The 12,917-nt window shown below is 42.8% G+C and overlaps 1 protein-coding gene across 7 annotated transcripts in view; it reads left to right on the top strand.

Moving 5' to 3' along the window:
- GABRR3 (gamma-aminobutyric acid type A receptor rho3 subunit) overlaps window positions 1-12,917 on the top strand; it is a 52,715-nt gene that overhangs the window by 31,690 nt on the left and 8,108 nt on the right. For 6 of the 7 annotated variants that reach the window (XM_030581341.1, XM_030581377.1, XM_030581331.1 and 3 more), the window contains exons 7-9: window positions 94-176; window positions 4,163-4,303; window positions 10,073-10,225. In XM_030581341.1, the coding sequence (XP_030437201.1) occupies window positions 94-176; window positions 4,163-4,303; window positions 10,073-10,225 (377 nt within the window). Of the gene's footprint in view, window positions 1-93; window positions 177-4,162; window positions 4,304-10,072; window positions 10,226-11,236; window positions 11,468-12,917 lie in introns of those variants that run through there. The other variant, XM_030581387.1, reaches the window with a different exon arrangement.

Below are 12,917 nucleotides of genomic sequence, written 5' to 3' on the forward strand. Positions count from 1 at the left end.
AGGGTCCACAATAAGATGACTAGAGAGTCACAAATTCCTTTTAGGAATTAGTGAAAATTACCTTAAACAATTGTTTTCTGGTCCTTATCGTAGGATTACAGTTTCTTCCATGTGTTTTATGGATTTCAGCCGATTTCCTCTGGACACTCAGAACTGCTCTCTAGAATTGGAAAGTTGTAAGTTTGACTCAATCATGGTACCATATATATTCATTATATGTGTCTCCTTACCCACACTTCATTTATGTCATAGTAATTCCCCCTTGCTAGATGCCTTTCTACACTTACTTTGGAAGACATGTGACCTGAGCCTTTCAGTCTACACATACAGAACACCGGCCTTTCTGGGGACTTTTGGGAATAACCTCCCATAGAACACTGAATATTCAAGAAAGCTGAAGATGCTCCTGCCTACTTCTAAGGCATTGAGAATAGTAGGTTGAAAGATGGAGTCATTTGTTCTTCAGCATAATTCATTTTTAAAGGTGATCTGCAAGTTTCTGTGAATAACAACAGAATACAAAGGCTTCTAGATCTTGTTCTCCTGGTGACTAGTAAAAACCATATAAACTGCAGTCTCTACAGTACATCACCGAATGTTATGCCTGATAATGGTAGCCAGACATTAGAGCTGATTTAGGGTATGTCTACATCTACAATTTTGCAGCGCTGGTTGTTACAGCTGTATTAGTACAGCTGTATAGGGCCAGCGCTGCAGAGTGGCCACACTTACAGCAACCAGCGCTGCAAGTGGTGTTAGATGTGGCCACACTGCAGCGCTGTTGGGCGGCTTCAAGGGGGGTTCGGAGAACGCGAGAGCAAACCGGGGAAGGAGACCTGCTTCCCCGCGGTTTGCTCTCGCGTTCCCCGAACCCCCGAGCAAGCAGGTCTCCTTCCCTGCGGTTTGCTCTTGCGTTCCCCGAACCCCCCTGCAAACCGCGGGGAAGGAGACCTGCTTGCTCGGGGGTTCGGGGAACGCGAGAGCAAACCGCTGGGAAGGAGACCTGCTTGCACGGGGGTTCGGGGAACGCGAGAGCAAAGCGCGGGGAAGCAGGTCTCCTTCCCCGGTTTGCTCTCGCGTTCCCCGAACCCCCGAGCAAGCAGGTCTCCTTCCCTGCGGTTTGCAGGGGGGTTCGGGGAACGCGAGAGCAAACCGGGGAAGGAGACCTGCTTGCACGGGGGTTCGGGGAACGCGAGAGCAAACCGGGGAAGGAGACCTGCTTGCACGGGGGTTCGGGGAACGCGAGAGCAAACCGGGGAAGGAGACCTGCTTGCACGGGGGTTCGGGGAACGCGAGAGCAAACCGGGGAAGGAGACCTGCTTCCCCGCGGTTTGCTCTCGCGTTCCCCGAACCCCCCTGCAAACCGCGGGGAAGGAGACCCGCTTGATTACCAGAGAGGCTTCCTCAGGTATGCTGGGATACCTGCTTATTCCACGGAGGTCAAGAAAAGCGCTGGTAAGTGTCTACACTTGATTACCAGCGCTGGATCACCAGCGCTGGATCCTCTACACCCGAGACAAAACGGGAGTACGGCCAGCGCTGCAAACAGGGAGTTGCAGCGCTGGTGATGCCCTGCAGATGTGTACACCTCCTAAGTTGCAGCGCTGTAACCCCCTCACCAGCGCTGCAACTTTGTGATGTAGACAAGCCCTTAGGCCTGAACCTACTGTCTGGTTGCCCAAAGTGGCTCACGAACATAGGTGCCAACCTCAGGGTAAACTGTGAAGAAGCAGAGCACAAACCCCAAATTGGTATTCTGTAATTAGATTTCACCAACAAAATATCAAATGGGAACTCCATAAGCACTGTAACAACCTTAACATGGAGTCAGACAGTATCCTTCTGCACTCTGGTCTATCTTGCCAGGCAGGCAAGCCTGCCTTTGTGATAGATGGTCCCTTACACTAGAAATCACAACAATATTCAGGTTATTCCTAGTTCCAAAGGACCAGTCACTTACCCCAGGTTAGTTCTACCTTCGATCTCTCACCGAAGACAACTCTTGTAGTCAGTCCTGTAATAAACTAACTAAAAGGTGCATTAACTAGGAACAAGAAATCAGAGAGTTATTTACAAGGTTAAAGAAGGTGCAAACGCACACAAATGAATTACAGTCTTAGGTTCCCAAATAGTAGCTGCTATATATACAAGCTCTGTATGTTTTTTAGGGCTAACAAACTATACCTATTGGGACTCTCTTGCTTATGCTTAGAAATATTGCTCTCTCCGAATTCTAAGCAGCATAGTGATGATAATTTCTTCTTAACAGGGATTTTTATTCCCTTCCCCCAGCATTCAAGCTGTGATGGGACGAGGGCTTGTGCACGTACCCTCTTCATGGGTGTCAGAGGAGCAATCAACAGTCTTTTTTGTCCCCTGATGTTCCCCAATGGTGGCTCTGGTGTATACAGACCTTCCTTTGTTGGGGAGGAGATGACACCTCTTGTGATAAACTAGTATTTCCCACGTGGTAATGCTTCTCTCCTGACTATGGGGGTTTGCAGGCTTAAGTCTAGTCTACATTACAGACCTATATAGGTGTAACTACGTCGCTCAGGGGTGTGAAAAATCCACATTCCTGAGTGACACAGTTATACCCCTGTGTAGACAGCTCTGTGTCGCTGATGGAGCTTCTCCTATCAGCATAGCTACCGCCTCCCGGGGAGGTGGATTAACTACGACGATGGGAGAGCTCTCTTCATTAAAGCCCTACAGCAGCACATCATTTTAAGTGTAGACCTGCCCTTAGCAAACATTTTTGTAGTTACAGAGCAAACACATAAATATTACCCTGTAACATGGGATACAGATATTATAAGTAAGAGAAATACATGCAGCATCCTACCAGCATTTCATAAAGTCTAAACACATTCTTTTAACTCTAATATCTGTTTAAACAATACTAACTGGTTCCTGGCTCTGAATTTGTCAGTGTTCAGCAAGGATGAGGGGTCTTGGCAGGAGCTGGCACCTGGTCTGCCAGCATTGCATCTATTCATGCTGAAATCAATGGCAAACCTCCCATTGATTTCAGTGGGTGTAGGAGCAGGCCCTTAGAGTTCAATCCAGCAGCTGCGAAACATGTTGAATTACCTCAACTTCAATGGGAGTTCTGTACATAGAGTGGTTATGGGATCAATCCCTTAGGCAGCAAATAGCAGAGGTTTCCCCCCATTCCAGGTGTGAGCTCACTGTGTGCATCTTGTACATTTCCATAGCCAAGATTCAAATCCAAACCAGTGTTGGGAGAATTGCTGCAAAGGTTTTACTACAGATAAGCCTCAAAAGTTCAAATAATCACCAAAATGTATTTGAACCCCTTTGGTTATCACAAAAAAGCCACTCTCATGAGACTTTTGCTTGCTCCTGGTTCCAGCTAGGTTGGAAATACCCTGGGCCAAATCCTGAAGTCCAAATCTTGTTGACTTTGAAGGGAATTTTACCTGAGTAAGGACCAAGTTAAAATTGAGTAATGACTTAAGAATTTGGCCTCTTGTGACATTGTGAAACTTCTGCTTTATGGACTAGGCTGAAAAAGGAGAGAGCAAAGATGCACAAAAATGAGAGAATGTAGGAATCAACTGACTGAATTTTTTCAAGCCTTAAAAAAATGTTTATGTTTTGCCACTGTCAAATAGTTTATATTTTACAGGAGCAATTTTTATCTCACCTGGCCTTATTTGCCCACCCCAACCAAGGACTATAGAAGCTGTGGAGCTGGGTGGAGAAAGGGAATTCCATTTTGCAGAGAATTTCAATATTGAAAAATATGGTTTCATTCTGATTTGGACTGAAAAGCAAAAATTTCAAAATTCTCGGTGACAGGAAAAAGAGTCCCAGGTCTGGGGCAGTTTGCTGGCTGGGCTGCCCCAGAGCTGCAGATCCTGGAAGCTGTAGGGTCCCAGTTCTGCTGAGGAGCCAGGCAGGTGGGCTGGAATGAAAGGCAGGATTCCATTGTGACTCTGGCTGGGTTCCATCAGAACTTTGTCAAAATTGAATAATCCCTGTGAAACATTTAGATATCGATGAATTGGCAAGTTCCAACACAAGAATGTTTCATTAAAATTTTTCCAACCAGCTTGAGTTAAGGTGCTGTCCCCGATGAAACAAGTGGAAGCCTCAGCCTAGCAGAGTTGGTAATTTAGCTTTTATTTTCTCTTAGATGCTTATAATGAAGATGATCTGATGCTGTACTGGAAACATGGGAATGAGTCGCTGACCACAGATGAGCAGATCTCCCTTTCCCAGTTTTTCATTGAAGAGTTCAGTGCTTCTAGTGGACTAGCTTTCTACAGCAGTACTGGTATAGTATGCTTGTTGGCATTAGAAGATAAACACCTAGCTCAACCATACAGCATATACTTTTACATTTTATTTTACTATTAATGGATAATTGTTGCTGGTTGGATCACAGAAACCCCTTTGGGAGCTGCCAACTGATGTGCCAAGACTACCTCTGCTCCTGTTTTCCCTGCAACTCAGGACTCCAGCACCCTGTGTTGCTGAGCCAGATACCTGTCTGCTCCAGCACAGACCCAGGGTCTGAATTACCTGCTCCAAAGCTGCAGGTTTACCTGAAAACAGCTCACAGAAGTGTGCTTGTCTTTAGCACTCAGATGCCCAACGCCCAATGGGGTCTAAACCCAAATAAATTCGTTTTACCCTGTATAAAGCTTATGCAGGGTAAACTCACAAATTGTTCGCCCTCTATTACACAGATAGAGAGAGATGCACAGTTGTTTGCTCCCCCAGGTATTAACACATACTCTGAGTTAATTAATAAGTAAAAAGTGATTTTATTAAATACAGAAAATAGGATTTAAGTGGTTCCAAGTAGTAACAGACAGAACAAAGTAAGTTACCAAACAAAATAAAATAAAACACGCAAATCTATGTCTAATCAAACTGAATATAGATAATCTCACCCTCAGAGATGTTTCAGTAGTTTTTTTCTCAGATGGGACACCTTCCAGGCCTGGGCACAATTCTTTCCCCTGGTACACCTCTTGTCCCAGCTTAGGTGGTAGTTAGGGGATTCTTCATGATGGCTCCCTCCTCTCTTTGTTCTCTTCTACCCCTTTATATATCTTTTGGATAAGGCGGGAATTCTTTTGTCCCTCTGTGAGTTCCCACCCCCTCCTTCTCAATGGAAAGACACCAGGTTAAAGATGGATTCCCGTTCAGGTGACATGATCACATGTCAGTGCAAGACTTCATTACCCACTTGCCAGCACACACAGTTATACAGGAGAACTTACAGGTGAAACACAGCCATTTGCAGACAATGGTCCTAGTTAATGGGAGTCATCAAGATTACAAACTACCATTAATGGCCCACACTTTACATAATTACAATAGGCCCTCAGAGTTATATTTCATATTTCTAGTTTCAGATACAAGAGTGGTACATTCATACAAATAGGATGATCACACTCAGTAGATTATAAACTTTGTAATGATACCTTACAAGAGACCTTTTGCATGAAGCATATCTCAGTTACATTATAGTCACTTATTATTACATTTTTATAAAACCATATAGACTGCACAAGATCACAAGAATGATGAGCATTATCATTTCCATTAAGAAAACCTAGAATTATAAACTGACTGATATATTTGCTCACAATGGATCTGTCTTCCCTCTGGCTCCCAGTTTTTTTGAATTACATTATATATGAAACACGTGGTCTGTATAACACTGAAGTGCCATATACTATCTAAAATACTGTAGAAAGGGGGCATGTAGAGCAGTAGCAGTGTTGCCAGCTCTTGCACAATTTGGTCCTTTTTTAAGGCTCCTGGAGTTACAGGAGGATCTCAGCTTTCCCTTCTTCTTTTTTTTTTTTTTTTAAGTAAATTTCTAGCCCTCTTGGTTGCAGAGAAAATGCTTGAAAATATGAACCCAGAAGGCTCAAAACCTAGAAGGCAAATAAAAAGAACCCCAAATCTATTCTTTTTCCAAAATCTTATGGCTCTATGGGCCTGACTCATGAATTTTGAATGCTAGCTGTGAAATGGTGTGAAAACAATCCAGTAATCATGATGCTTCCACAGCACAGCTTACCTCAAGGAATGGGTATGCCGAGCACTAACAACGATTCTCACTTAGCATTAATTGCTCACTAAATGTTTTGTGTTTATACAAAAAGTTTCAGAGGAAAATTCCTACTCTACATCATAAAAATATTTATGGAGACCCCAGTGCAATCTTGTTTCAATATAAATATCTGCCCCAAAATATGAGTCTTAATTTCCTCCTGTGGTTTTGGCACTATTCAGAACCTGAAAAGAGTTCAGGACCTTTTGAGAGTATTATGGTCATGAATTCATCCACGGCTGTTTTTTATCTTCTATATATTGTGTATGTGATCGTAAATACTGAAAAACTTCTGTACCTAAATACAGTCACAGTATTTTTTAAAACTGGCAAAAATAATATGCATGCTGCGTGTGCTATAGTATCTACTGTGAATCAATTCATTTCAGTGACTATGTTCCTCCTCAATTATCAAAGCTTATTAATGGAGTAGAGGTGATTTAATATAGTTTGGTGATGTGCATAAAGCTTAATAAAAGGCTTTAAGACACGCAGGAAAGCTGTAAATAGATTTATAGGAGAGCTTCTTTTCAACCTTTAGATAAAATTCATTTAAAACTGCAATGTTTGTACTTTAATATCTGCTATTAAATTCAGCAATATTTGTAACTAGTATTGCAGTTGTGATGCCATCTAGTTAAACTTGGAAAAATTCATAGTTTGCACGGACACGCTATTAAATTCAGCAATATTTGTAACTAGTATTGCAGTTGTGATGCCATCTAGTTAAACTTGGAAAAATTCATAGTTTGCACGGACACGCTATTAAATTCAGCAATATTTGTAACTAGCATTGCAGTTGTGATGCCATCTAGCTAAACTTGGAAAAATTCATAGTTTGCATGGACACTTCATCCTTAGCTTTGGCTCTTGTGAAAAAGTGACATAAAACAGTGTAAGCTAAAGGCAGAATTCCAGACTTAAAGAGCATCTTTAACCTGAAAAGTGTCCATGTGAATGTCAATGTGGAGCTCCATATTTGTTGCACCTCACTGATATCCATGTCATTGTGCTCATTTTACTAGGAGAAAGATTGAGGGTTTCTTCCATTACTGCTGGCACCCCACAGTGAGGCTGGGCTCTGAAAGTCAAGCTGGGTCTTTTTTCACCTTCACCTTATTTCACCTTCATCATTTAATAAAAGTTATGCAAGATCAGTGAGACCCTCAGTGGCACGTGTGCAACTTCATTGCCTTTAGATCAGGCCTGGTCTGCAGTGAGTTTGCAAAGGTGTAACTTATTGGAACTTAATAAACACGTGTTTATGAAGTGCTGGCTCTGCAGGGTAAAATAATTAAAAGCAGGAAAGGTGTATTTTTGTCACTGAAATCAATGAGATATGACTGAATACACATAAGGAGCAAATCTGTTGAGTAAAATGGGGCCTTTTTCATGTAGTCACTTGTCAGAATATAACTGCACTTTAGCGATTTGCCTGGAATTGATTATAGGATGCTGTATTTTTTCCTTTCCTTTCCTTTGCCATGGAAGATGGTTATTAAATGCAGAACAGCTCCTCTTAAGCTAATAACATTACTGAGCAAGTGCAGGGGGACACCAATGGTAGTGTGACTCTGATAGGAGCCCTCCTGGCAGGAGGGGCCAGAGGACTGCTGAACAGAGACAGAAGCTGTTCCTATAGGGTATATATACACGGCAGCAGAGTGTGAGCCTCTCAGCCTGGGTAGACAGATTTGCAGTAGCAGGGCTCAAGCTACCGTGCTAAAACTAACTATGTGGCAGTTGCGGCTCGGGCTACCACTCAGGCTCTTAAGCCTAGTGGTTCAAGTGGGATTGAGAATTCGAACTGCAGCATCCACACTGCTATTTTTAGTGCACTAGCTTCAGCCCTGCTATTGTGAGTCTGTCTTCCTGTGCTGGGAGGCTGGATCCCAGCTCCAGTGTAGACATATCTCTGGACATCTTCTGCCTACACAGATCTGGGTTGCTTTTCCTGTAGATCCCCATTATCCACTGGTTTGGAAGTCCTCATCCCTTCCTCATTTCACCATCCTCTAAATTCTCCCCATTTCAGGAACATTTTGCAAGGAACTCCATGAAATAAAGCTCTCAGAATTCTCCTGCCTCTCTTTCCCCTCCCCAGTGGTTCTGCAAAGGAGGAGCCAGTTTCGACCATAGTTCTGAAGAATTTTTTTTTTAAATAAAAATCCTATTCCAGGCTAAAACCATGTAGGCTATGTTTAATTTTAGATTGGATTGTTATTATCAAGTGATAAATTCCTAAAAAAACTCTTTGAACTGGCACGAGTGTTCTACTACAATCTAATTCATGCCTAGATTCTCACTGCAAAGGCAGGTTCTGGCTTTCCAGCCATTTCTGACTTCTTTTCACGTCACTCTGTACTCTAAATTCACTGTTATTCCTAGTGTTGTTGTAGTCTTGTTGGTCCCAGGATACTAGAGACAAAGTGGGTGAAATAACACTTTTATTGGACCAACTTGTGTTGGTGAAAGAGACAAGCTCTCAAGTTTACACAGAGCTCTTCTTCAGGTCTAGGAAAGATACTTTGAGTATCACAGCTAAATACAAGGTGGGACAGATTGTTTAGCATAAGTAGTTAATGTGTTGTAAGAGACTATTCCAGGTGAAGTGGGAAGTTAACACCTCTGCAGTCTTAGAACAAAGGAGAACCTGCTTCAATATGGGGGGGGGGACAAAAACCCACACCACTAGTTGTCACCTATCACCCCGCAATGGAACCCATATGGGGTATCTTTAAACAATTACTCATGGGGATCCCATCCTGAAAAAAATCTTTCCTGAACCCCTACTTCTGGCCTTCAAACAATCCCCCAACCTCCCTAAGCGCCTTATCAGAACCGCGCTCCCCACAGACCAGGACCTACCAACTCAAAGCAGCACCGTGCACCGGACCCACCAATAACAAAAGATGTGAAACCTGCAGACATATCGCCTCTGCTAAGATGACCAGTACCCGCCCACAACACTCCGTTCAAGATCCCTGGTGCCACCCATGCCTATCACATGTGGTGTACCTCATCCAGTGCACTAAATGCCCCCACAACAGCTATGTGGGTGAAATGAGACAAACATTGTGCTCTTGAATGAGCTCTCACAGAAAAATGATAGAAGACAAAAACGCCATGTCACCTATGGGCAAATGCTTTTCATAAAACAATCACTCCATATCTGACCTATCAGTCCTCATCCTCAAAGGAAATCTGCACAACACCTTTAAAAGATGAGCCTGGGAGCTCACCTTCAGAACTTCGTTAGACACTAAAAATCACAGACTTAATAAAGACACTGTATTTATGGATCATTGCAACAATCTATAACCCACTAACCCTCCTTTATATATGACTAAACAGAAGACAGTGCAATAAAAAAGATATTACCTCACCCACCGTGTGTCTCTAAGCTCTGGACCATCCAGTGCTGCAGAATGTCACCCTGCTAATTTACTGGGTGGCATGCTCTTCTCTCTGAAATCAGTTCTAAACCAGCATCCACGCCTGGTGCTAGAAGAGGAACCATACTGTTGTAACATAAAACAACTCTGAGCAGCTGCAGCAATAAAAGACCCCATGCCACTTTTCATGGGAGCAGGGATCTCAGTCTCACTGTCCTGGCCAAATTCCATTTTGGATACATATATTCCACCTGCCTGTATTCTCCCAGAAGTTTCAGTTTAAATATTTTTCATTTTCTGTCCTCAACTGTAAAGTAGTATTTTTCTGCACCTGTAAACAGCTGTACTGTTTCACTCCAGACATAGCTCCATTTTAGTGGTGGGTGGATAACAGTTTGTAAAGCACTTTGAGATGAAAGCCATGATATAAAATGAAGGCTATATTTAATTTATTTATTTATTATTCCTTAGAATACTAATATAATGTACGGGCAAGCAAAGTGAAAAGCAGAGGTTGGTCAGCAGAGTGCTTATATTATGAAAACATTTTTTTTCTCTGCTCTCTTTCTTTCAACAGGTTGGTACAACCGCCTTTTTATAAACTTCGCCCTAAGAAGGCATATTTTCTTTTTTGTGCTACAATCCTATTTCCCAGCTATGCTGATGGTGATGCTGTCCTGGGTTTCATTTTGGATTGACAGAAGAGCTGTTCCTGCCAGGGTATCACTGGGTAAACCTTTTTGCAATCTAGTCTTGGAGAGGGATAGGAGGGAGAGGGAAGAGGGCTTTAGGTAGTTTAACTGGGTTCTGATTGCAGTGTATATGTGGCCACGTATCAGATGGGTGCCTGAGTGACGGCATCATTGTCATCCTCACATATCCATTCTGTTATACAGCCTCTGCCCTTGGAAAGGGGGAATTTCGCACTCCACAAATCAGTTTTATTGTACTACAAAACGTGTGACGGGGCACTAGAGGGAGAGGTATCATGGAATTTCATTTAAATGCAGCTGTCACAAAGAATCAATTTGCTCCTCTGTGGACGAAGCAGGCAGTCTGGCCTCCCAAATCCTGCAAATTTTGGGGGGAGGGGAGAATATTTAGGAGGCACGGAGCTATCCATGTGGAGGACTTGTGACTCTGTACTAGCTCAGGGGCCCATTGACCTTCCCTGTCCCCCACCTTCTGGCTCCCTAGAAGTGTGCCTGCAATGCGGCTGTCCTGCCAGGACTTATCCCTCTGACAGATACCCATGGAAAGCTCAGGGCCGGTGCAAGGAAGTTTTGCGCCCTAGGCGAAACTTCCACCTTGTGCCCCCCCCACCCTGCAGCAGCTCCCTGCTACCCCCTGCTATGAGGTGCCCCCCCCCGTGGCAAGTCCCCCGCCCCCCCAGGGAGCCGTGCAGCACCTCCCCACGCGGCCCCTGCTCTAGTTCTCCTCCCCTCTCAGGCTTGTGGCACCAAACAGCTGATGAGAAGGGAGGAACCACTGTAAAAAAAAATTGGGGGCACTGCTTTTTGGCGCCACCCAAATCTTGGCGCCTAGTGTGCCTTAATGGTAGCACCGGCCCGGCGAAAGCCATTCGCCTCCCCACCCCATAAGGCGATGTTCTGTAATGCAGAAAGAGCAGGGAGTGCTGAGGAAAAGTTAATATGGACTTGGAGTGGAGGAGAGGAAAATATGCATGCCAGCCTGGCCGGACCCACCTCCAACACTTGTATAAATCCTCAAACCCATGCAGGATTCTCAGTGGGTTCCTGGACAGCTGGCAGTGCCCCAGAGGCCGCTGACATCATACTCCCCCTAGGAGATGGAGATCTGTGCACAAACAGAAGTCCCTGTGTGTGGACTCTAGGAAAGGGATGATTTCCCTCCACACACAAAGTGAGCTTCTCAGTGATGTCGTAAGTGCTATAGAATAGTGCTGTGAAGCAGTTTAATATTTTGATTCTATCATTTAGAGTTGGGTTATGCTGCATTTCTAAATGTTATGTTGTATTAAAATGCATGAGGTAAAATTTAAAAAAGTGCCTATGTTACTTATGAACCTAAGTCTCATTGTCAAAAGTTGACATAGGTATTTAGGGCTTGATTTTCAAAGGTATCTAGACATCTAAAGATTCAGATAGGTACCTAACCTGTTTTGGTGGTTTTGAAAATCATGCTAGGTGCCTAACTCCCTCCTTGAAATCAATGGGAGTTAGGTGTCTAACCTGCTTAAGACCAGATTTTCAAAGGTATTTAGGTGCCTAACAATGCAGGTAGTCACATCGGAGCCCTGGTTCCTAAGTCATTTTTGAAAATAGGATGTAGGCTCTTGTGTCACTTAAGTGCTTTAGAAAATTTTGCGTTTGGTGCCTTAACACTTTGCTCAGTAAAGGCCTGACCTATGCACCCTTCTGGATTCAACACTCACAGGATTGGGTATATAAGAAACTAACTAGTCATTTTTTATAATATGATAATTTTCTTCAGCAATTGATCACTTGAGATCATTTCAAACCTCTGTCTTTGATAGGAGCTAACACTAATGGCCTTGGAATTAATACAGTTTTTTTCCCCCAAGATTAACGTCTGTTTGAGAATCTGGTAGAGACATATTGCTCTATCAAATGTACCTGTAATGCTTCCGAGTCCCATTGCTATAGGTTTAAGAATTAATGGTGGCGTTGCCATTATTCATTCGTACTATCAGAGCATCTTTGATTTCAGAAGCCGATTTTTTTGGTCATACTTCTCAGACAAGGGAACACTGAGAGCTCTAGTGTAAAATAATATCAACTGGAATTATATCTGCTAAAGAAAATGTTTTTCTGTCGCCATATTGATCTGTGAGGAAAAAGGAGACCTGTAAAGAATGTGATTCCTTTTTACTGGAACAATCAATAATTTATAATATATAAGAAGATAAGATATAAATTATTCGTTGGTTTAAGAAAAGTTGTTAGGAGATATCCTGTCTACTGCTATAAATGAAACTCCTGTTTCTCTTTATGTATGGGAAAACTATCGTGCATTATTTTATAAAGTAAAAATTCTTGAGTCTCAAAAGGTGATCTAAAAATGTTGATAAGACTGTGCTCTACTGAAGTTAGCAAGTTACCACTTTTCTTTCTTTCAATTATATGTGAATTGCTATAGATTTTCAAAAGAATTTGTCTGCATTCCAACAGCATAGTTTAGATAATTTCCAGTCAGGTTTAACAATGGTTTGGAAACTTGATTGTTTTATAAAGCTGTAGTCCTATATATGCAATGCCCACTGGTTTCTCTAATGTGTATACCTTTTTAATACATAGGTTTCCACTTACATGGTACATTTTGAACTCCAGTGTTCAACTGAGTAATCTGCAGATGAGAGAGGGGAAGATAAAGTCATTCAGTAGAGTTAAACCAGCATAAACTGGAGTAGGACAATGGTG

This window comes from Gopherus evgoodei, chromosome 1 (assembly GCF_007399415.2).
Source record: "Gopherus evgoodei ecotype Sinaloan lineage chromosome 1, rGopEvg1_v1.p, whole genome shotgun sequence".
Taxonomy (NCBI): domain Eukaryota; kingdom Metazoa; phylum Chordata; order Testudines; family Testudinidae; genus Gopherus; species Gopherus evgoodei.